Here is a 26,958-nt window from a genome sequence, read left to right as displayed (position 1 = left end):
AATACCTAAACACATTTATCATAAATACCCAAGCAGTTGTTTTAATAACTACCTATTATCTCAGAAGTGTCAAGAATGTCATAGAAAAAGAATACGTAAATATACTGTCCTGTTTTTCTGTGTATATGTATGTGTGTGTGTGTGTGTGTGTGTGTGTGTGTGTGTGTGTGTGTGTGTGTGTGTGTGTGTGTGTGTGTGTGTGTGTGTGTGTGTATATATATATTGATCAAAAGTTTTTAGGTTGTCATTCTTGCGAAGACAAGCGTTGTGCTACATGCAAAATTCTAAATCCTTCTAACACTTTTACAAGTAGCACAACTAATAAAACATACCAAATTTCAAATAACATTAACTGTAAATCGAAAAATGTAATCTATCAGTTGTCTTGCAAATTTTGTCCCAAGGACTATATTGGTTTAACGACAAATCCCTTACATATTAGGATGAATAACCATCGGTCTTCATCCAACAGACAAGACGACAAATTGGTTTCGCAACATGCATTGGCTCATAACGAAATATTTAATAATTGTTACAGATTAAAAGGGATTTGTAAAGTACCAGAAGATTCTTCAAAAATTCAATTAGAAAATTTAGAACAAGCATATCAATTTGTCACTAAGTCAAAATTACCTTTTGGATTAAATAAGAAATTATCTGTTAAAATAGTCTAAATTAATCTAGCAAATCTAAAACAATGTATTGTCTATATTTAAATTTATTAATTTTATTAAAATTTTGTTAATTTTTTATGAATGTACAACTACAAAACTACAAAATTGTTAATATTTAATTTAATTTTATGCTGTTATTAATCTAAATTTTAATTTTAATATAAATCCCTTTTTATTATAATATACCAAGGAGTTTATAAATTACAGTATAAGTCAGAATAGAATATTTCAGCTGATTATAAAAATTCATATGTTTACTTTTAATTCTTACATTATATACACTTTTTGTACCTTTTTGAAAACGACATAAAAGTCGAAATATTAAAGGATTTATATGAAGTCTTTTTCTTCTATTGTTTAAAGAAGCCTCTGAGCATTTATTTTCTGCATACAGTATATATATATATATATATATATATATACAATATACAATTTATTCAATGTATTTAATATAATTTCAATAAACATTTAATCGCAAAAAGTTCTTGCTCCACCGGGACTCGAAACCGGATCTCTCACTTGCCGAACCTCTCATATATATAAAATGAGGAAACAAGGCAGAATCAACTATAGAACAAAATATAAGACCAGAATAAAATACGATGACCATAAACATACACTTTTAGATAAATATTTTTTATCGTGGCAAAAAGGCAAACTCGACGTTGGCATGGGAAATATAATTCACTAAAACCAGAAGTGCCCTACACGTGAAAAGCCTACGAATTGCGCGGGTAATTGCTAGTTATTCATAAGGGGCAAATTCATTTTCGTACGAAGTGTTCACCATTTTAACAATGCATGCAAAAAGTATTTGCACAAAAGAATAAAGAGTAAAAAATCATTTGTAGGAAACAACGTATTTTATAACACAAAATATTATTTTGTATCACTCTTTTATTGAACTTGAATTGGCTATATATAACCTTTGTAGGTGGAAAAACATAAAACAGCTGATGCCCTGCCAAAGTCTCTGAAAGAAAGTAGGGTAGAATTCGTCTGATTCTGTCTGATTGTTCTGTTGTTGTTTGAATGAGAATAACATTAGCCTGTAACTCAAAGTAACAGTCTCCTTTGTTGATACACGAAAGCATAGGCTGCTGTTTAGAATTTGCTAAATAAATTATAGTGTTAATATATTTCAACTATCCTAAGTAAGTTATGCCTACTAGAGCTGAATTGCCTAGAACTTGTCAGGACAGTAATAGTTGGACAGATGCTTTACCAGTTTGCAGACTATCAGGTAAACATTTACAATTATTTTAGTTAGGGTACTTAATAATTGTGACACATATCATTGGAAGCCTGGGTTGAGGCAAATAAACTGTTGTTGCACTTAGACCTGACATATATTGTTTAAAATATATATGAGTATATAAGATTGGTTTTATGTGATAACACAGGGATTCATTTTCATACTTTTAGTTTACTTACATTAATAATGAGTAATAAAGCCTAAAGGCCAGGCTTGCAATCATATGACTTGTGCTATAGTATAACTGTTTTAAAGTTAACAAGTTTACGGTTTTAATTTGGTTCTAATTTACTTTATCCACGTTAGCTATAAGGATATCGAACCACTTTTATAAATTTCTTAAAATGGTATGTTTTCATTTCCAGAAAGAATGTTAAAGGTGGCGATCTATAATTGCACAGTAACTGATAACATGTTTGAATTGTAGGTTATATATCAAATAGATCAAATAGTCCATCAATCTAGAAGACTGAGGGGAATTGGTGTTTTTGGGTGGGGAAGATAACAAGCTAAGGAGGGTTAGGCATTGGTGGAGGGGATAATTGCGATACCAACATTCAGGCAAAAAAGGTACAAGAAATTTTGGAGGTCAGAGCATGTTTGCTACAGGTTCTACCTCTATAGTAAAGATTGATTGACCTTTCTCATCAGATTCTACCTCTATGCTGACATTGTTTTGATCTTGTTCCTCTTTCTAGACATTTTTGTAACTTTTTTTAATGTGCTCTTGGTCTTTTTCCTCTTTTTCAACATTTTCTACCAATGCGCGTCTTATATTGCACACCTCGTTATTAAATTAATTTTATCCGTTTCGAGATTGGATCATATTTGCTTCATAGTACATTTCAAAATAATCACATTGTTCTTTGTGTTTTGTTGTCACCATTAGTTATTTTGTATTCGCGTTTTCTTCAGTTTGGTTCTTAGAAAATTCTACATAGAACAATGGAATTACCCTTTACAAGTATTGAAGAGGTTTTACCTGTGAGTAGTATGTGCAGTGGGTGTTGTATGATATTATGGTTGCGTTCAAATGAACAATTCGGAAATTTTATTGTTTTTAGATTGACATAGAGTTTTAAACATGTTAGCCTTTTTATGGGACTTTTTGAGTAGGACTTTATTAATATCCAAACGGTCAAACCCCTAAAGTGGTTTAAATACTTAGGTGATATCTTTGTAATTTGAATACATGACTTGTACTCACTACAATTTTACTTGATTTAAATATATTCATAGAAAAGTCAAAAATTGCACACCATTGTTGGTCCGAAGACCATCATATGAATTGGGATGAAGCCAACATAATACATCGGGAACCACATTTCTTCAAAAGGAAATTAATTGAGGCAACATACATTAAATTGGCAGACCAACCAATCAGTCAACCATCAGTCGAGATTAGGGCCGCTTTGGTTGCCAATTCTAAAAGATTAACTAAAGAGAAAACCAAAAGTATCAAATGGATCAGATATTTGCAATAAACCAATGCGGAGTCACAATATGGTTTTAAGAAGTTCATCTCGCATGAACCAATAATAACGAAAGGGCCCATTCCTGTCCACTTTCCCTTTTATTTGCGCCATCTTGTTTTAGCCAGCCGTGACGATCACCATTGGCTAGACCCTCTGGTCAGTAGGTGATTAGTAGACGAGTGAAGACGTATTGTGACCTGTATTCCGTAGTTCAGTTTTAATGATTAGTGTTTTGTATAGTTTTTTATTAAGTGCATGTTTATAGAGTTAGTGAATATGACAAACAACATGTAGGTTGTGATTCCTGACTAAGGCGTGCCACAACGCTTTGGTAAGATTTGTTTATTTTAACCTAGTTTGTAATTATGTATTAGGTTAGTTCTTTACCTGAAGAAGAGATCAGATTGCAGATCTCGAAACATAGTGTTGTTACTGATTTCTTGTTGCACTGAGCGATGGCAAATGTCCGGAAAAATCCTGTTTCCTTCACAATCCTTCCATCGTCAAAAATAACCTTCAAACAAAGAAGTACCTATTGAGGTTTCGCTGAAGTTGCTAAATGCAAATATTAAAATCTATAGCTCATTTCTTCTTGAAATGTCTTGCAGACGGACAGTCAGACAGAACAGAAATTGTTTGTAGCTCCTAGTGAAATTAAGCCACCCTTTTGACTGATAGACTTAATAACACTTAGCCGAATCCCATGGATGTATACTATAGTATTTCTATAGTATACATCATGTAGAACTCATTCCTGTCTATATAGAAATAAGTTTTATGCAAAATTGAGAATCTACATATGAAATTTATCTTGGGATATCTTATGAATAGTAGGCTATGCAAATGCTCAGCCAAATCCCATAGAAGAACATGACAATCATCAAACACGGTCTTGTGTTTATAGAAATGAAAGTAGATTCAAAAATGCATGTCCATAGCTCAATTTACTTGCCTATGGCTGATAGATAAACAGAAGAGAAATTTTGCCAGAAGCTTTATTAATATGTAGTAAAATATACAAAATGTCATGTTCAGCAAAATTCAATGGAGGGACATGCACCATCATTGAACTCTATCTTTTCTGTACAAAAACTGGCATATATTGTTGAAGTATCAAAGGATCTGATAGAATGCAATGAAAGTTCAGCCTAACGAAGTAACTTCATGATATGTATTACTATGATATATGTTAAAATGTCAAATGAATATGCACAGTTTAATTCTATGATTTTCTCGTCATCATTGTCACCCATAAGACTAATGTAAAAATCTTCTCTAAATCCCATGAATGACATGCACATTATTGATTTCAATGTTACATATATAAAAATAAAGCTTTAGTTCAAAATTTATGTTTGAAGTTCAGTTTATTCTTATACTATTATTAGGCGAAATGAATATTCAGCCAAATCACATAGAGAGACATGCCTATGTAGGAATGAAGTTAAATTCAAAGTATCATGTCTATAGCTTAATTCGTTCTTGAGAAATCCAGTGGAAAACAGACAGAAAAGCAGATATACAGGTAGAAATTAAATTTGTCCAGCCCCTCAAGTAATTAACTTTGCTAATGTTCATCCAATAAGGTTGTAGACATATAATAAAATCTTAGATTAAGTATGATTTTGAAGAAAAGAAGCTGTTTTGTCTGCTGTGAGAAAAGTTTTCTATACTCAAAAGGTTATATGTATAACAGAAAAAACAGAGTACAGCTGGCTTCATATCAGCTCCAAAAGTCTAAAAACATACAAAATATAACATATAACAAACATATAAACACAAAATACCAAAAAATAAAAAGTTGTTCAATAATAATAACTTTTTAAAAGTTTAATAGAGTCTTTGTTTGGAAATTTTGTAAATAAGGCTCGGCCTAAAGATAACAACCATAATTAGGCTATCACAACATTTATAGTAAATATCACTCTCAAAGAACGAAAAGTTTAGACACTAATGCTGTAATTAAACATCAAAGTCTTTATGGGTTGAGACTTTAGTTTTAAATAGATGGAACAAGTTATAAAATAGGAAACTAATTCATACATACATACTAGATCCAGCCATTAGTAATATACAAAATTATAAACTTAGAAGTAATAAGACCTAAAAGCGGAAGTTGTAACAGACATTACAATTTAAAATACACATTACGCAAAGACGTATGGAAAAGAATGAGAAGAACTTGGTTCAACGAAAGAAAGAAAGCTCATCTGGAAGGTATGAAACATGTGTGGGCACAAAGAAAGGCCAAATGATCAAAACAGTGTTGATTGTACTTTTGATAATTATTACTTCAAGTTTCATTCTTGATATCAACTTAATTATATTGATTCAGCTATTAATAGTTATTCTATAAATACTTGTAGCTAGTTCTCTATAAATAGATGATTGAAATTGATCCACAATATATCAGAACACCACATACCGTCCCTATTTAATATTTTGTTAATTTATTTACTAAATTGTAGAAGGTTTTCAAGCACCCAGATTTTTGTCTGTAATGTTTCATAAAACTTATTAAGTAGGTTTTGTCCTTACGTAAAATCTATATCATGTTTGTGAAATAATGAATATTGTTTGTTATTGTTAGAACTTAATCATCTAACAATTATTACAGGAATTGGCTACTCTACTAATCAGATATACCGTGAAGATGGACACAGGCTAGAAGAGCACCCATTTGAAGATACCAGTTTTCATTGGCAACTAGATGACAACACCTATTTATATGGCGTATTTGATGGTCATGAGGGCATTCAGACTGCATCATTTGCTTCACAAACAATGCCAGTTGAAATAACATTTGGACAGCTCAGTGACAAGCAAACTGATGAGGAAATAAGAGATGTCTTGAGGTAAGATTCCTGTCTTACATTTATTTACATTATATTCTTGAATACATAATGAGCTTGTTTCGTAGACAACCTCTATAAGTGAAGTGGAGGCTGACAGGTAGCACTAGGGTATTGATTTTGATTAACCTTTAACCGCTGGAGATTGTGCAGCCAGCCGAGCCAGTTGCGCTGAGTTTATTTTAGCCAAAATCGCTCAGACAGCGTAACGCCTTGATTGTTTCAGTCAATTTTGGTAACCATTTATGTGTATTTAACTATTTTGTTGCTATTGTTCATTATTCTCTCACGTATATTATTTCCCCTCAAAAAATCTTTGAAAGTGTATTGGCCTATTTTAATTGGGTTATAATTAAGACAATTTTATCCATGGTTGTTTTAATATAGGATAATTGTAGTATACAATCCTAGAAGTTTTTAGTTCATGGTATACTGAAAAACATGGAACATGTGCTCCTTCCCCTCCTACCATCCCTCACCACACAAGACCTTACTTTAAATCTTAACCAATTAGAATACACATCAGCTGAATGGCATCGTAAAATAGCTCACGTGACTTTGCCAATAGTGTGGTGCGAGAAAACTCGACAGTAATGATGATAGCAAGTCGTCTGCTTGTTAGTATACTTGTCTACAACAGTCAAAGGGTTAAATAAGTATTGCACGTATAGATTTGTATTTATAATGTCATATAGAGGTCAAAATATTATCACCAAGTGATGGGCCCATAATGAAAATATAGTTAAGAAACTCTTTTCATCAGAGGGTTTAGGTTGTCCGGATTTATGACCTGCAATTGGAGAGTTTAAGTTAGTTTTGTGAGGCTTCAATGCTACCCTCACCCTTTTCTCATTGATGTCTACTTAGTCAGACAACCTATAGCAATTCTTATAAAAAATATTTTATCTTTCCTAGATTATTTTTCAGAAAATTATGCACTAACTTCATTTATAAATCCTCTTACATCTACTTCAGTTACAAACAAATTCACAGAGAAACTATGCTTACTTATAATACCAAGCACCAATTCTTCTCGTCTGTATTTTCTGAACACAGCCTCTTAATAATGAACATTGAAAAATGGGTACATACCTAATGCGTGGTATATGACTAATTCCATTTTTTAAATATCATAGTCTCTATCGTATTTCACCACAAGTGTTTTCAATATGAAATTTGACTTTGGAGTTGGCCTAAAATAGTTCAAGTGTTACTAAAATCATGGGAGCTATTCAATGAAATACACAGAATATTGGAATGTGTGGGTATTTGCTATTATTACATAATACTTTTCGGTCAGTACGTTTATGGTACCTATTATGGTATTAGGAGTACACCACACCATGTGTTGCATAACAGGCTTCGCTGAGGCTGCATGCAAAATTATCTACTATTAAGTCTATAGTTCAGTTCATTCTCAAGATATTCTACAGACAGGCATCATACAGAAAAGACATTTTTACATCTCCCTGGAACAAAAAAAAGAGAAATAGTGTCAGCCTAATGAGAGATATTCTTCAATGACGCTCAGTCAAATTCCATGGTTGAACATTCACTATCATAGGCCTCATTCTTATATATGTAACAGTAAAGTTTCATGCAAAATTAAAAGTACAAAGATTTAATCTTATGATATCTTGCCATGCAGATTTAATCTTTGTTCACGATATCTTGTAACGTGGTTGATTAACATTTTATGTTCATTGAGTTAAGTTTCATAGGAGTGTTTAAATAATAAAAGTTCCGTATCAACTCTCTCTGTTCGTGAGCCACATCAATCAGCTGTTTTAATTTTATCTGCTCAGATCAGCTGATTATAGCATTACATTGTTGAATTGTAATATAATATAATCCTTCCTTATTGTAGGATTTAGAAATTTTTCCAGCTCCATGACTGATGTGCTTTGCTAACGCTCAGCTAAATATTAATTATAATGGCACATGAATTGAAATAGTTTAAATTTCAATGTACTTACTAATTTTGTTATTCCAGACAAGCTTTTATTGCTGTGGAAAAGAGTTATTTCCTCACTATTGGTGACAAACTAGCGGAGCGAACGTGTGTGAAGTGCGAGATACCAGAAGGATTAACTTCATATGAAGCTTATCAAAAGTATCCTCACTTAGTAAGTAAATAGATTATTCTGCACAACATTTTTTCTTTTATATATATATATATATACATATATATAAATTTATATATATATATATATATATATAAATTTGCAATACCAAAAAAACACAAGGAAATTACAATTACAAAGTAAAATTTCATAAATTAGAGTATATATATAGTCAAACCTGTATCCAGATTTTTTTATGGAGACACACAAAGTATTTGTTATGGGATATAAAACTACTTTTATGAATAACTACTTATTTTATTCCAAAATGGTTACAACATTGGTTTTGTAATATAATATAATTCCTCTTTACTTTTTATACTGTAGTACATGCATGATTTATTAAAACATAAGTATGGTGTAGCAACTCGGTTATTTTATTTTGCCAGTTGTCTGTTAGTTACAACAAAGTAAGTCATTTATTGTTAAGTGAGTTTTGCAATGCTCTTATAAAATAACTAAGACTGCTTGGATATAATTTCTTTACATTTTTATATTTTTTCCATATAAGTTTTTTTTTTATTTAGAATAATGTTATTTAGTTCAGTTTTTTTCAGGTGATGTGGAGTCAATTACTTATTTTGAAAAGTACTGATTATACAAATCTGATGATTATAAATTACATTGTATTAACTCAAAACTGGTGCTGAAGGTAGATAAGCTGAAGAGGCTGAATGGAGAGTTATCAAGTGGGACGACAGCTGTAATTGCACTAATTCGCAATAACCGTTTATTCGTGGCCAACGTTGGTGACAGTCGAGCACTACTCTGCCGTACAGACGAGAACGGAGTCATGAAAGTGCTCCAGCTCAGCTCCGACCATGACCTTAGCAACGAAGATGAGCTGCTCCGCCTCTACAATCTTGGCCTAGAAAAACTTACTCAAGGTGAATCTTTTTTCTGTAATGTGTTTCTCAAAACTATTCTATAAATTTGACATTTGCATGTCTAAACTGTGAACGTTGCTTACATTGTAACAGGCTCACGGCTGGGGAATCAGGACAACACAAGATGTTTGGGCAACTACTTGGTGAAGGGAGAGTACAAGGACTTTGAAGAGTTGGCCTGTGCAACATCTGAGCCTATTATAGCTGAGCCAGAGATCAGTGGGGGTATAGAGCTTGATCAGTCTTGCAGGTAATCATAAATAATACAGTAGAAACTCAGATTATCCGAGAATAATAGTTCTAACGAAGGGTACAATATATACATTACTACTAGTGTTAAGCTAATATCAAAGTTGCATTCACAATATAAGTTACATTGTTGTCTTGTGTAGTTTGAGAGTAGTTAGTTCCACAACTGTTACTGCACTGCGTATATCCATCTGCCTAAATTTTTGCCATTCATATCAGAACCTTTTATCCTCCACCTGTTACTATGTCTACTTACAGCATTTCAATTTCCACACACAACAAACTGAATAGTATTGAAAAATATGTCATAAGAGTGTTTCCTTCAACTATTTACTATAGTTAATGTTAATGTTTTTATTGCCAATTAACACCCAGCAGTACCAGTTACACTAGGCATGCGTTAATCCGAAGCTGATGAAACCAAGCCTATTTCGGATAAGGCAAACCACAATTATAACTTGCTTTCAGTTTTTTCTTTTAGGACAAGAAGCTTATAAATTACATTTAGTCCTATAAAAAACTTAGCGCTGCTTCTGGTTTGACAGGATATTCAGGAGGTAGGGTTGGGGGTATGGCCGCCTCCTATTGAGATCGATGAGGAAGAATTAGGGCACTAATCTTAGTCATGTCCCCCTGGAAGAAGGGGAGGCCAGCTCTGAACCAGCCCCTCCAGTCAAAGCAGGCAGGGAGTGGCACCCTTGTTGAGGCTAGCAAGAACCTCTGATACTTAAGAAACAAATCAACCCCACCAACTCCAACAGTCATCTCCCGAGTAGACTAGACCTATCGAATTACCCCAGACATTTGCGGTTAGTGATGTGCCGCTCCTGGACATCCATAAGGTTGCTTAGATTTAAGTGACACATTGGTTTTTGCTGTGCCCAGTGGTAGGTTCAACCGGAAGGTATAAACCAACCAGAAATGATCCCTGCTGGGTGCCTACTTTCGATTGGTTGATATCTAAAAACTAGCAGTGGCACTCACTACGAGAGTCGGTATTACTTATTAATAGCTACAGATAAATTTTAAAACTAAAAAAGAATCAAAGATCCTGTTTTCAACCTGTTGGAACTAAAATTTACTGTCACAAATAATAATAATAAAATGATATTTAATCATTTGTTGAAGTTACTGAGTATTATACATTTTTGTTTCTCTAACAGTGATATAGTTATCATGTGTGAGAAATAACACCTAAAAATACATTTCTTTTTTGCTGTTGTTTTATTGGATGGAATCATGCTAAAGTTAATTGGTTATAGGTTATGTTTTTATAACTTGGAGACCAGAATATAAGAAATGAATTTTTATTTATCCTATTTTTTGAGAAAACAAATAATATTTTTGTGTTATTTAAAAATTATAATCATCCTTTTGTATAGGTTCCTGCTGTTGATGTCAGATGGTCTTTACAAATCTTTAGAGGAATATGGAATTCTAGAAGATCAAGTCAATATAGAAATTGCACGACTGACCGTCAATGAGGTAGGACTATTGAAAATGCAATTTATTGATATATCAAATAAAATTAAAACGATTAAATTGTAATTAAATTTTATAAAATTTTTGCAATTCTAAATAAAAAATATATTTTGTATGTAAAATTGTGATGAGATGTTAAATAACAATTGAATGTGGTTTTATCCCTTTTTTACAAACCACAAACCATACTCATATATCTTATCCTTAGTCTTGTTATGAATGACCTGTTTAACTAATGTATTGCTCACAACTAATGAAGTTCAACGTTGGTATACAAAGTCATTTATCTCTCCAACATCAATTAACTAGTTGTGGTTTAGTCATAACAGATTAGTACTAAACATTTCACAAAATAACTAACAAACAAAAACACATACCTTAAATCCCTAATATCCCACCTTCAACCTGAATGAACACCACTGTTGTTATTCTAAAAACAGTTTTTCTCATCCTGAAGTGAAGTTTTGTTTCAATTATTTTCCAAAATCCTTTAAGCAATGTGGAACATTGCTATTATCAACAGCATGTTAATTAACCCTTCAACGCGTTATTTTTTTTTCATGGTCATACCCCCTCCTGCATTGATTTTTCTGGCGGTTTTTTAGAGATTTTGTGTTTTATAAATAATATATTGATATATATATATATATATATATATATATATATATATATATATATATTATAATATATTGATTTAAAAACATTTTACAAAAATGATTACAGTTTTAAAATAAATTCGCTAAAATATTTCCCTAAAAGCTAGCTAACCTACAAACCATTCCCAACTCATGTTTATAAAACACAACAAATTGTTCCTGTCAAAACGGGATTTCCTTCTTCAAAACAATATAGTTAGCTTTTAAAACTAATAATAAGCATAACTAATAATAATAACTAAACAAAGGAACATAAAACACACAAAAATATGTCAGTAAAACATAACCACCACACTAACAATGACTGTAAACAACAACAAACGTAAGCTGACAAACGATCGGCTGCACGGCAATGACGTCGTCTTGAATGCAGCTGATTTCTCAGATATTTTTTCTAAAGATATCGACTCAATTAATCTTCTCCTTTCGATTGGTATACATTTCTCATTGAAAACATTCGATAGTTGTCTGTTACAGCTACAAAAATAACCGACTACTCCATGACGTACTCAGTACGGCAAAACGCGATCTCAAGTGAAAGTGTGATGACGTACCAAGTACGGCAAAACGCGTTGAAGGGTTAAGCTATTGTTACAGTTTTGTTTTGAAAAGTTAATAGTTCATATTATTTTATGTTTGTTTATAAAAGATTAATAAATAACTTAGGGGTTTATACCACATAAGTACACACACACACAGGAATCCATACAAGAAGAAGAACATACACCCATGCAATTTTGATAACTTACAATAAACATATATAAATTAATAGATTTTAAAATTAAGAAAAACTAACAACCTATTTTAGAGTTAAAATTAACATAAAACAAATGATCATACATATAAGATAGAAATACATAAACTATTATAAAATTGAATCACAGATAAAAAAAAAAATTCTTTAGACCAAATACCACAGAATACAATTAAATCTTAATATCAAGGAGATTATTATGCAAAGTAAGTTTACAACACCTGGAGTTATAAAGTGAATTTAGATCAGCTGGTGACTTTACAATAATGGAATTTTATTCTTTTGATTGATGGCTTAATAGGAGGCTGAGAAGAAGCATTTCTCATCAAAGTTAACACTTTGTACCCTGGGCCATTAATGCATGTTTCGGCGTGGCTCCCTGGGGGTTTTATGATGCTTTAAAAAATTCTGTGTTATTACAGTAATTATGTTATAAACTCATTGAGATTGAGATACATACTTTTTTTAAATGTATACAAGTATAAAGTTTATTTTCAAAATAAAATTATTACATAATATTGAATGTTATGTAAAAAATACGAAACAAGTTTTTGCTACATAGCTTGTTAGTTCAGGTAGTTCGCCTTAGTGTGGTAATTTTTAAAGCACAATGGTCTGAATCAAATACAGGATCTCGCACATTTTCGTTTAGATCGTTCATAAAATCAATATTTGGTCCCAGGTGTGTATCAAAATCATCGTCACTTTCCGACTTGGAGTCAAACAAACAAAAGATCGCGAATTGCATCACTTTTGATTTCATCACCCATATTATTTAAACTCGAAAATAATAAGTAAAGAATATAAAAGAAAATCAACCGAAAGTCAAGAAGAAAGAACAAAGCGAGTGTAAATACGAAACAAAACTCACGGATAACCCCACATTGCGTTGCATTTGCCTTTACTTCATTCAGTAAGAAACTAAAGTTCTGATTATTTACAAACAGTTAAATTCATATTTAGAATACATTATAATAATATTTGCTTCAGTATTTGTCGGCACGATGTGTTGAAAACTTAGTAAGACATCACTAAGACTCACGACAATACACAACGTGAAACACTACAAAGCAAACTGACAGTACCGACGATCAGCCGCGGCGCCTACGATCAGCTGTCCAGACTCGCTTGTAGTACGATGAAAAATATACGTATTTCATTACTAAAACGTGACCCAGGGATCTCAAAACCAACAAATACGAACTTAGACAACCAATGAACATAATCAAAATGTTTAAATCCAAAAATAAGATGACTGAGCTAAATAATACAATTAAATAACACGACCCGAGCTATACTCGGGCGCTGGTAGCAGGCGCTGCCGACGCGGCCCGACCTATACTTGGGCTCAGGGTACAAAGTGTTATAAACATTTGAGTTATTAAATATAGTAATACTTTCATTATTTGTATTAAATTGGTGAATCTCGATTTTTGAATCCAAGAACAGAAAAGACATTTACTAGATGATGAACACTTGAATATTGGATGACAACCAGAACTCTCAGATCTGCAAAGATTACTACTACCAGTATTAAATCTACACTAAGCTGACAAGGATGATTGGAAGATGAATAAGTGTCAATGGAACATACAAAGTAAAACTGGATTTGAACTCAAGTAAGATCTACCCAATTTATGATTCCAAAATTTTCAAAATTTAAACCTATTTTTGTATAAATTCAAATTTAACATGTACCTCAATTTTTCCTATGTTGGATATAATTTTTTTTATGTGCCCATGGCAGTATAATCCACAAAACCCTGTATGTGACAAATAAACTCAATAGCAATTATTGTAAATCAAACATTTATTTATTTATATCAATAGCTAGTTAAGTAAGGGCAAAGTACGGGTTAAATAAATAAATAAAGTAAAAAGAATAATTTAACACTATCAACACTCAATCTGAAAGTGTAAGTGCTGTGAAGGTTTCCGGCATTTATGCTTTCATGTCTTATTATGCTAGTCAGTAAACAGATATACTGTTGATAGTCCTCATTGTTGTGTGTGAACACACCCAATCTTGACAATGTAATACTGAAAGGAGGAGAGTACTGTCTTGGTGATTCTACACGCTTAGTGTGATAAAGACCTATGATACGATGTTGAAAGAGAGACCCACTGTCACAGTAACACTGAGGGATGTAGTGTAACAACCTAGACAACCTGGGTCATCTTGAGGCAAGTGATAAACCGCTTATGTATGTGGAAACTAAAAATGCCATCTCTGCAGGTTTTAAGAATATTCTGTACATGTTTCTCCACCTAATCAAGACAATTACGTAGAGTCATAAATCACGTGTATAGCAGGCTCCTTGGACTTCCTGTAGAAGCGATAAATTCAACTCTGAGAGACCAATCTTAAACAGGTGGTAGTTAAGTGGTTAATGTCCAGTTATCAGACTAGAAAACAATGAGTCTAAATACTAGATGTCTGGCCTACTGAGTCCAAGAATAGCTTAGCTCTCTTATTGGTTGGAGGTCTATGACAGCTTTCACTTGTCTCAGACCTGAGAAACTTTCCCTGAAGAGAAAAGTCTACAGCTACCCATTTCATGATTGCATTCACAGTTTGACACTCAGCCAAGCCAAAAAAGGGTTCCGGGCCTACGAGTTGCGACATAGCTCCAGCTCTTGCCAATCTGCCTGCTGTCTAATTTTCCACAATCCTCTCATGACCCAGTGCCCACGTCAGAGTAACTACGGGCTTAGATCACTTTTGACACAAAGGTGTAACTGTTTTGAGAGATTTCAGTGCAGCTCGACTGTCAGATAGGATATAGATCCTAGCACTCTTTGGTTTCCTAGATAAGTTGATCCAGTCACACAGGTCTATTGCAATCATTTCTGCTTTAAAAATGGTCAGAAAGGGATCCAGGGTCTTAAGAGGCCCAGAAGTTGATCTGAAGATGGAAGTTGGTCTTTTGACCACCAGACCCACCTTTTCAGCTCTCCTTGATCTATCTGACTAGTAGATCTCTGCTCCTTCTGAAAAGAAGAGCCACCCACTACATTTCTTTGCACTCTGGTATGATGATCACTTGGAAAGAGTAATAACTGAGCAAAAAGATCTAAGTTCAATTCTTAACGTGTAAGTTGAAAGTATTTTTTCAGCAGGTTCACCAAAGCTAGTCAGAATTAGTCCACCAGAACCACATGTATCTAACCTCCATCTAACACAGGGAAGATATGTTTGAAATTTTACATATATCAAGAGCATTAGAAATAAGAGTTTATCAAAATTTGTTTTCAAACTTGGAAAGGGCAATGTAATTGATTACAAAGTAAACAATTTAAATCCTTAAGAGATTTTTAGGTATGTTCCTCTACTTAAATTTCCTCAGACCGTGTACATGATATTAAGTTACTAATACTTGTGTGTTGCAGCACTTAAAAATTCACTATTTTATTGCATTAGAGTGCTAAAAATAATTAATTATTTACACATAAATGTTTAATCTGTTGTTATATATAAGTCATTAATTAAGATAATGAAAAGTGAAAGGAAATCACTCAAATATGCATTATCATATTAGTTCTTCTACTTTCTTTACTCAAACTCTTTTTCTTATCTTACCTAATTAAATACAGTTGCAAAAATTATCTTGAGTGAAAGTAAAAGCACTGATGATAACCACTTTGTAAACCCAAAACATTTCAATCTTTTGTGGATCATTGTGCAGTTCCGGATGCAGTCGACTCTGACAGGAGTAGCACAGGCTGTGGTAGACCGAGTGGTAAGAATGCATCATGACATATACATGCGAGGCATCACAGCGAGTCAGCAGGACTGTAACACAGCGGTGCAAATTGGTAGAGATGACATCACGTTGCTGGTCCGCAACTTCAACCATCCCCTGCCTAACGCTCTGGCCAGCCCCACCATTAACGTCAGGTTCAACCCTAACCCAATAATCAAGACCATCCCCCCGTGTGAGAGTTCAGCATCAGATCCAGGTAGGGAAGTGTCAATAAAAATGTAGCCTATTTATTCAATAAAGTCACATAGGTGACATAATGGTGTCATAATATTAAATATGTAGGTATTGCAACAACTTAAGCAGTAGAGAGTTATGACCTATTAGAAAACGTAGGAGTACACCAGACTATGTGTCATTTAACAGGCTTTGCTATTGATAGCATGATAGGAATTCGTCATGTAGCTAGAGATTATTCTTGAAATATCCTACAGACAGATAGTCATCTACACTGACATAATTTGTAATTATTACAGGAAAAATTCTCCACTGACTACAGAGATTTATTAAGGTCATTGGCATGCTAATTTTCACACACAGAAATTTAGCACATAGAAATTTGAATTTGTTATTGTTATCGCTTGTTTTACAAACAAATTGCAATAATTTAACCCTTATAACGTCACAGGTGCCGTATGGCGCATAGACAAACTATCTCCAAACAGCAAAGACGCGGTACGGCGCATCGGCACAAAACTGCGTCTATAGCAAATTTAAGTTCCTTTTAAATCCGATCAATGTCACTAACGGTATGCGTCAACCATGTGTGTGAGTTGTTGACCTATGTCAAGCGTCAAAATATAGCTGTCACGTTACATTGTTTGAAACAATAGACGCGGTGTCTAGACAGTCTCCCCGCCACACAGCACAGACGCCTTACAGCGCGCGCGCTTTTGTTTGCAGTTTGGCTTCAGGTAGTGCGTGTCTAACCATCGCTGAGTCGGTTTCCTTCGTCGTGTTTTCTGTTTATATGGTTTTTATTTATTTTTAATTTTATTACATATAATTTATTATAAATATAATTTATTTTAATTATATTTATATAATTGTCTGGTAATGTTTATAGTTTAGCTAATAAAATTTTGTGTGCCTTTTATTTTGACTTTATTTATATCTACAATTTAATGTCCTATAAATATATGTACGTACAAGATAATTTTAAAATTTTTACTTTTTTATACTTACCATAATTATAGAAAGTAAAAATAAAAATGAACTTTACACATTTAAAATTTTTTTTTTTTTAATATTGTGCCGTTTACTGGAAGTCGTGAAAAGATATACTGACGTTATAAGGGTTAAGTTCTGTAGGAGATATTATCAAAACTTCATCAAATTATATTGTGTTTTAAGCTTACTACAAAAACAAAAAATGTGTGTATTCTTTATTACATCATATCAACACTCACACTCACATACATATCAAAAAGCCGATATTTGTATTGTTACCTCATTATTACCAGATCCTATTGCATTTTATTTGGTAAGATTACATTATAATAGTTTGTTTCAATTATATTTTTCATTTCCAAATTGTTTGTACGATTAAGTTGGATTTACATTGTTACATATTAAAAGAGAATGTCTAAAACGTTCTATGATTATTTTTGTTTAAAAAAGTATCTTAATCTTTCACCTCTAAGATACACTACATTGGAATTTATTTTCTGGACAACTAGTCATCCATTTTCTTGGTCTGGGCATTTAATAACATGTTCTAAGAATATATTGAATTTTAACTCCTTATCCTGCCATGCACGTAATAACACAGGCGATCCCACGTTGCATTTATACTCCAAGCTCTGATACAAAATAATATTTCAGGATACGTACTTATACTTATTATGTGATAATTAATTATTTTAAAGTAAAAATTCACTTGTTGAAAATAAAGGAGTTTATTGAACAAAATGAAACCTAGATTTAACACTTCTCAATTTAAACTTTAATGAATTAAAATAACAAAAATAAAATGTTTCTTCACAAAATTTATTCAAAATCAATTAGTCAAAATAAAATTTTTCTCACAGTTCTTATGGTTTCTAACGACTTCTGCTCTCCTCAACTTAATAGTGTTGTACTTGAGTATATGTTTTAGCTACATTGTATAATGTGAAGCAAAACTACACCTCACAATTACTTTAACCCTTTGACATGGTTTGACACAGCACCTCACAACCACATTATGCGGTTTGACGTTCACATAACGTCAGCCATAAGTATATCATATTGTTCCATCTTGTGAAATATCCTGAGTACGTCAAAGGGTTAACTTTACAAATGATATCACGTTCAACTGACACACACGTGTTGTCACGAGTCAAATATATGCTTCGCAACATGACTCCTGGTAGCCGCACGACGATACATATTGGCCTCTATTAGTGTTTATTTGAACTACTACAAATCCACAGTAGTGCTGTCTTATTGCTACTACACTGATGGTTGACTAAGGAACAATCACGAAATCACATAATAAAGTTTTACGTGGATGTTAGAAACACATTATTGTTTTCTAGTTTTTTCAGTTGTGTTTCTCGTGTTGTTACTGTAATTTTTTAATTTTCTACTATGATTGTTGTTGGGTCGGTATAACAGGAATTATCTGTAACAATAATAAGGGCGTTTTATCAATTTTAGATTTATCCAGATGCGTTGTTGTGAGATAGGCATGCAGCAGTGTAACATTTCTGAGAATGATAGCGATCGGGATGGGAATTCAATTTATTAACCATGATCTGAAGTGATAAATCAGGAAATTCTAGCAGCAGTTTGGTTGTTTGATGTTGCTGAAGTTGATCATGGTGGGCGAGAAACATGACCCTATGCTGTACATGTGTACTGATTGTGTAGCAGCTCTGTGCGAGGAAAATAAACTTGTCTATGCAGATGATAGCATCATTTAAAACTTGGTACTTAAAATGTTATGCCTAATTTATTTTGATCTTGCAAGTTAAGGTTTTTCTTCATATACGTCATGAGGCAAAGATAAGCTATTAGTAGTCGTTCTGAACATGAACTTAATAGTAACATCAGAGTATTACATTAATATATGAGAATGAACTAATTTTATAAATATTATTATTTTTGTTGTGTCAGCTAAATTCAGTCCATCATATTCTCCAGTCTTAAGCAATAAGGTCTATTTTCTGCACTTTAGTATTTGTTGGAATAGAAAGCTCTTTTAGAACTTGGTTTGTATGGCCCAAATTATGATCAGTAAAATATTGAATAGAGATACTTTGATGTTTTAGAGACTACTCGAAGCACCAGCTCGGGGATAGACAACACCAACACAACAACTACCTCAGAGGACAACAGCGACAACTCGAATGTGGAACGTGTTGAGCGCATACCAGCGTATGTGGATTTCACTGAGTTCTTCCAGAATGTAGAACAGGCAAGAAGAGAAGGAAATCTTCCACCTGGAATCGATTTTGGATTCTGAACATTATTGTTGTTTATAAAGTTAACATTTTAACTTTTTATAATTGGATGTAATTTTGCATCAAGTCACCTTAAAGTGGTTTTTACAAACCATGCTCGTGCTCGCAAAGTCCACGAACATTATATGCAAATGCTGCTGCTCGTGGTGATGATTGCAACAACTGAGCTTTCCACACTAAGAGGAGGGTGAGCTTGAGCTAAACTCAACATCCACATTGAATCAATCCCTCCCACCATAGCTACATTATGTGGATGTGTGTTGTTGAAAGTTTCAGTTTAACACAAGGCGGCTTCTACAGTGGGATTGATTAAATTGTGTGAATAATATTTTGATGTGGTGTAAACCAGAAAACTTAGATGATAGTGATAACATTTTAAGAACTAAGAAATTTTAAACAATTTAGTTGCAGTAAAAATGGTGGATTTTCAACTGTTCAAATTTTGAAATTATTGAAAACAGAATATTAAGTCTCATCATTATGAATGGCCTCTGCTTTCCTTACAATTTCTGATAGTGGTTATATGTATTTTATATACATTAAAATCAGCAGTCTTCCAACAAGAACATGCATGACAAGAGGGCATTTTTCGATTTTTGTAAATGTTGAGTTTAGCACCAGTTCACCTTCCTCTTAGTGCAGCATCTGGAATCTGACGCTCTCACAGACTTAACTCCTGGAATCAGAAGTCATGTTCATCTGAAGAGATCATAAAAAAGTTTGTGACAAAGCTTTAAACTCTTTACATATTTTCAATATCAGGAACACCTAGACTACAAAATATAGTGTAATCTAGGTGAAGAGGTATTCTCATTGCTCATCAGTTGCAACATAATGGAGCTAAACTCAACATTCACATTAAATACACCCTCCCTATCATATGTTATATAAAGGAAATTTGTGTTTACATCTTCAGTGTCATGTATTGTAGACTTCCATGCATGCATCACAAAGTTGCCATAGAGGTTTTCACATTAACCCTCCAAGTGGAAAGATCATAAATATCCAGCCCAACATCTCTTTATTTAAAAATGCAATATAATGTATTGAAACAATGTCAAAAGTATAAATGCATACTAGTATATGATTACTTGTCTAAACTACAGTGTACAATCTTAAATGTGCCATATATAAAGGCATCATTTGTTCAGTGTTTGTAAATATTTTGGTGGCAACTATACTACTTTTCTGAAACTTTTATATAGGTTTTAACTATATTTTCTCTATTGTTATATTTTTATAGTAGATAAAAATCAAACCAAATTTATATAGCCATACTATATAATTATACACATATTTATATCTATTACTTTTTAAATTTAATTATTATATTCATAGTGCATTCCAAATACAGTTTGAACCAGACTACCTGGCCCACTGATTGTAGTGGTATATTAAGTGAAGATAGAAACTCCATTCAACTGCTCTCTCCTATTTTGTAGCCAAAAATTCAATAAAATTATTTTGGATCCCCCAAAAATATCTGTAACGGGTATTTTTAGGGAGTGTGGGGTTGTTTTAGGAATTTTTTAAATGTAAAGGTGGGGCATGTGGTACCTTATTTTAAAGGTCTCTTGACACAGATTAAAAAAATATATATACTGTACCTACAATCTCCGTACAAATAATATTCCAAAACATAAAACCTTTTGAAGTGACTACTTCTTTTGGCAGGCTATGGATGTATGTTTCTCATGGGAATAAACTGTCATTTCGCGTCACTCATGTTGTTTTCCACATGCTTTCAAAGTAGAATGACAGCTTTACTGATTCGTAAACAAACCGTTATATAAACATCTGATCTGAACTAACAAAAGTTGACGTTAATGAAAAATCTGTTAGGAGAGATTAGAAGGGAATATAAATCACAATAACATACAACACTATATATGATAATGATAATAATGAAATGCCTCTAATTTAGTAGTGTTTTACCACAATTTGTTTTCTAACTGTTCGGTTAGTTTATTCATATTGTTGCATTGTCTGGATCTATCCGTGCTTCTGCAGACTTTCCTTGGTTATTTAATTTTCAGGTTAGGTTACTTAAGTTCCAATTTAAACCTGTCAAAATGTACAAAATCAATTCATACTCTGCTATTAGTAGCTATGATCAACCTCAAACAATCATGAGACTAAAAAGAGACTAAAATATATAGTAAAATAGACCTACTGGTTTGAATAAATCTACGAACTACTAATTTATTTATTAATGAATCCAATGTAAAATTGATTAACTTACTACATCATTTAATAGCAGTATTTAAAACTCATCAAATTCTAAATTGAATTTCAGCATAGTTAATATATTTAACTACTAGTTTCATCCTGACCGTATTTAAAAGAGGATTAAAAATAAATTGATTAGATCTTTTTCTAGCTAACAAAGCAGTATTTTAATATAATCTTAGAAGAAAATTATTCTTTCTGTTAACTATAATTATAACATTTACTTAATTACAAGGGTCTTAGCTTTTTAATTCACTTAAAAAATAAATTATGTAAAAACAGATTATAATACAAATTTTACTGAAGAAACATCTAAACTATTTATTGATTTTTTTAAATAAATTTAATTTAACAATGTCAAACGGAAAAACACATAAGTACAATGAGATATGGAACAACAATAAATTCTGTATTTACAAGATATATAACGAGATTTTAGTCCAGAATTTTTATTTTATTTCAGTTCTTATAAACCCCTAATTTCATTTTTAGAATTTATTGACAATGAAAATGAAGTAATTATTTCGAAAATACAAGATTGTAGTGAAAATGATACTGACCAAATTATAGAAACTAACAAAAACTATAATAATAAAAATTATATGAAACGTATAAAATATTACAAAATTATGTATAAAATTAATAGAAAATATAAAACTTTTTTGTGTTAACCGTTTGAGTGCCACAGGTATTCTACCAAGGCATATGCATAAAGTGCCAGGCTGTTTTTGGCATATTTGTAAGCTTTTGGGAAAAAAGCTTTTGTAAAATAACTACCCAACAGATTTTCATCGCAGCCCATTATTTTTGGACGAGTTTCCTTATCAGGGACCAAAATAAACTTCATTGTAAGTTCCTTCTTCCATATTAATCGAAAAATACTTGATGAGTCATACTTCCTATCGCCAAACCGATAGACACACAAATGACCTGACATTTTCAAATAATAAAACGTTCTTTTAGTTTTTGTTTTCATAGACTGTCATAATAACTTTTTGATTCCAAAATAGTTTAAAGAAAGTCTCTCCTTTTTAATACTGTAGTTTATTTTGTCCCCAATAAGGAAAACTTGTCCAAAAATAGTGGCCTCTTGATAAGTACCCTAACAACATAAGTTTCACAGATAGTAGAGAAACAACATAAAACTTGTATTTATCGATAGTTTGGAACCTATTGAATACAGCTGTCTGGTTATTCGGCCAAAATAATTTTGTACTATAAAAAATATTATCGGAATACGAAACGTCAAAATTAGCGATGCTATGGCACTCAAAGGGTTAAAGAATTGAGTGTCTCATATTATTTTATCATATAAGAAATAACCATTTAATAATATTATCAAACATATTTTTTCAAGATATATTCTCAGCTCTTTGTAAGAAGTAGTCACTTCTGTCTGGCTGACCCAAGACTGCCTTTAAATTTTTTTCTATGAGAGTCAGTAAGTTGACAGTGGTTCTAGGCTCTTCAACTCTCTGCCAGATTCGTTGAGGATTGAATGTGCTTTGAGAGGCAGTTAAAAGAGTTGTTGTTGCATTGATATATTAAACCTATGTATTCTTTTAATGTTTGCATTTGATGTAAGTATGCATATTTGTATGTCTGAGAGAAAACAGTATTTCTTATAAATAAAAAATTAAAAAAATGTGTATGATGCCAAAAAAACTGCTTGCCACCAAAGTTTTTACGACTGTCAGTCAGAAGTTTAGTATTGTATGAAACACAGTGGTTGCAAATATATGTGATGTTGGTTGAATTTTGAAACATGAAGTTTGTTGGATAGTGATCAAGGATGTCGTGAAGGCTGGTATGATCCGTAAGAGATAATTACATGTGTATTATTGTTATAGACACTTGGGTTGTGAATAGAATTTTTTTCATTCAGTCGTTGGTATATCAGAAAAGTGGCTAAGTATTGGGTATAACTGGTCTCTCTGATACTGACTTTCTCAGAAACAGTCTTCAAGTAAATAAAATTGTTTTTCCTTTTATTTTTGTGTCAGAATAAGGCCTTACATCTCGGTTGCTTAGGGCTAATGATTTAAAAGCACACATAACCTAGGTTAATAAAAAAAAAGATGATCATGTGAGCAAGTAGATGTCTTATGTGAGATAGTTTGTCGAATATGTCTCACTTGTAGGGCTTGAATGAATTTATTGTGACGTTCCAGTATTGTGAATACTTGTACTTTCTCATAGTCAATAGTGAAAATATTCCTAATATTTCTGCTGAAAATATTCTCATTAACCCTTATTGACGCTTGACACAAGTGTTAGTTATAAATATTGTGATGGCCTTGGCTATAAAACATATGTTTTTAAGTTTTAAATTGTGAGCCAGGGTCCCCACTCAACCATGAAAACCGTGAAACCGGGAAAAAGCCGTGAATTTAATGTACTAACTGTGAAAATCTCTACAACTTGCAATTAAATGAATCAACATACTCTTTTGTAAGGCTTGGTTCATCCATGAACGAGAATCATGCATGCATAATCGCAAAGACTCGCGGCTACCGGTCTTGGCGCATTTACTAGTACACCAGATTAAATGGAGCGGTTTACTTGAGCTAGTAAGACCTGGCCAACTGCTGCGTGTAGGAGCGACGATCGTAATTAACCACCGCTACTACTATATCGCAGACGACAGCGGCGTGTTGCAGTCCCGGGGACATAGTAGTGTTTGGGGTAGCATTGAACTGTTCACACTGGCTATATTAGTTGTCACAGTCAATCAGTAAACCTCGTGGGTGTGCAAATGTTTCTCGGATGTGGATCTCAGTGGATTAGGTTGGAGAGGAATCCATAGATGCCTAATTACGTATACACATTAGTCTACTTTTTGTACACTGTAATGTAAATATGTTACCGTTTTTTTTATTTGCAATATTACATATGATATATGTAGACTAACCACTAAATCAAAACTTCTATTTATTTTTATTTGATTGTTTTTATCACTTATAATCAGATAGATCACCTTAGAAAAATATACCCATACTTATGAGTATCTGTTTACCTGACAATTTATTATTATTATTAATTTTATAATTATGGTACTTTATGAGTAGATTTTCTCACCAGTGTTAGTAGTTTTGCATGGCAAGAAAAGTGCATTTAATTATGATTTGGTCATTTTACTAAGGGGAACATGTCAAATTACACCTAAATTTCGGTTACTAATTCGTGTGATAAAATGTTATTGTAAGATTATTATTTAAATATAAACTTCTTTCTTTATTCACACAAGACGTTTTATTTATGTAATTTATTTTAGCGGACAATTAATAAACGTTATAATATTTATTGCTACAAAACATTAATAATTGTAATGTCCAAGATGGTCGGATTATTCATAATTTCTTCTACAAACAGTTCTACGTTGAACACACTGGCATTCATATTACAAGGTGCCGCTATCGGCGATCGATTGGCAGCTCCTCTAAACCCTTCCAATGCTCTCACTTACCTACTAAGTCGCCGCTGTCGGCTGTGATCCTGTAGTGGTGGATGGTTGTTTGCGATCGTCGCGCCTGCACGTTGCAATCGGCTGCGACTGGCCAGGTCACGCTCGCTCGTGTGAACCGCTACATAATGTGATTCAATACGCTACTTAGGCAGGTCTTACATGGGCCATAAAAAGCGCAACTCAGCTTTTCGTTCTCTATCGCCTGAGTCTATCGACTGATCGTCTGTTGGACTATGGAGTTACAAAAAATCAGTGAGCATTCATGTTTTCACACGGAGTGGCCGGTTTCAGTGTTTAGAGTCAAAACATGCTACGAGCGTTTGTAGTGGCCCAGCACTTTGCACTAATGGCGTTGCCTGTTCTCGCGTCTCAACTCAGCTTGAATACAGATGTGTTTCATTTAAGTTCTGATGATATTAACATTTTTAACTGTTAAAAATGTGCGACTTAAATTTTGTATGCTTATATTATGTATAATGCAGTATATAGCTTATAATAGAAGTAGAGTGTTATCTTTTGTTGTGGAATCAAGAAACAAGTTCATATTCCACACTTGTTTGTTGAATGATTTTTCAGACATTTGGTAATAATTTTAAAACGTTCTGGCATCTTCCTTAAGCTCTGAGTGTAGTAGCATTAGGTAAAACTGATTTGATAGAAACCTGGAACTCAAGATGGAATAAACTCTAAACGGTCTTGACACTTTTTAGTCTCTTCTGTGTTGCTTTAAATCACGAAACAGCGAAGCATACTACTGCTGAATGTGGCGGGGAAGGGGAACTTGAGTTACAGTAAAACACCAAAACGTGTCTTGGCCGTCTAAAAGGGTTCCACAGTCAACAGCTTTTCTCTGTGTTTCGTCTGCATTTTGTAGCCTGTGTGAAATCGTGACAGGACCAATCGTCATGATTTGCCGTGATTAGGCTTGTGTAATTCTCTTTCGTGTGAACCGCTCCGCTCCTACGGGCCTATTAATAGTGAGAGTATAACAACTATTCACCATGAAATTATTGTTGAGTGGGGGACTCCTGTGTGATATAATTAAAACATTTTATGTATAAGTCACGAGTGTGAACCAGATTAAGTGGATGATTTAAAATGTATTGTAGAAAGTGTGTTTTTTTTTTTTTTTTTTTTTTTTTTTTTTTTTTTTTTTTTTTTTTTTTTGCTGCAAAATTCCTGCAAAATCTAGTAACATATTACCATCTGTGAACAATGGTATATTTTACTTTAGTTGTACAAAGTAATTTAGGTTTTTCTTTTCGTTAAAGAAAACTGCAATCTCATTGGCCTAATTATAATATTGTGACTATGGTCTGGACTTAAGTCAATAGTGTCATACTAAACATTTTACCTGATTTGGATTGTTGTCAATTTGTATTTTTTTCTATTGTAGTTTTTATAATGATGTTAGTAATATTTTATACAGTTTCTGACAATTGTAGTATTTATTTACTTGTTTAAATAAATGTATAAAAATCACTGCCTTCAAATGTATATCATTACTTATCCTTCCTTCAAAAGTTTATAACCAAGAAGAAATTTTTCATAAAAATTTAATTTAATTTTTATTTTGACGAATGAAAAAGTTGTTTATTTTCTGACTTTATACCAAATGTATTATAGCAAGTATATAGCATTGTATTGAC

The 26,958-nt window shown here is 32.7% G+C and overlaps 1 protein-coding gene across 1 annotated transcript; it reads left to right on the top strand.

Moving 5' to 3' along the window:
* The first annotated feature begins 1,651 nt into the window (after window positions 1-1,651).
* LOC124359780 (TGF-beta-activated kinase 1 and MAP3K7-binding protein 1-like) lies at window positions 1,652-22,061 on the top strand. Its single transcript, XM_046812803.1, has 8 exons — window positions 1,652-1,917; window positions 6,022-6,259; window positions 8,250-8,382; window positions 9,032-9,266; window positions 9,360-9,516; window positions 10,898-11,000; window positions 16,094-16,367; window positions 19,423-22,061. The coding sequence occupies exons 1-8, from the start codon at window positions 1,836-1,838 to the stop codon at window positions 19,614-19,616; spliced, it is 1,416 nt and encodes a 471-aa protein (XP_046668759.1). The 5' UTR covers window positions 1,652-1,835; the 3' UTR covers window positions 19,617-22,061.
* Window positions 22,062-26,958: the final 4,897 nt, after the last annotated feature.

This window comes from Homalodisca vitripennis, chromosome 4 (genome assembly GCF_021130785.1).
Source record: "Homalodisca vitripennis isolate AUS2020 chromosome 4, UT_GWSS_2.1, whole genome shotgun sequence".
NCBI lineage: Eukaryota > Metazoa > Arthropoda > Insecta > Hemiptera > Cicadellidae > Homalodisca > Homalodisca vitripennis.
The sequence above is the reverse complement of the archived record's forward strand: the minus strand, read 5'-3'. Positions and strand labels throughout refer to the sequence as shown.

Bases quoted from the DNA above. Each gene is read 5' to 3' on its own strand.
- LOC124359780 (XM_046812803.1), top strand. From the start codon at position 1,836: ATGCCTACTAGAGCTGAATTGCCTAGAACTTGTCAGGACAGTAATAGT. The intron at 1,918-6,021 runs GTAAACATTTAC...CAATTATTACAG, and splicing joins ACCAGTTTGCAGACTATCAG to GAATTGGCTACTCTACTAAT. The intron at 8,383-9,031 runs GTAAGTAAATAG...CTGGTGCTGAAG, and splicing joins ATCAAAAGTATCCTCACTTA to GTAGATAAGCTGAAGAGGCT.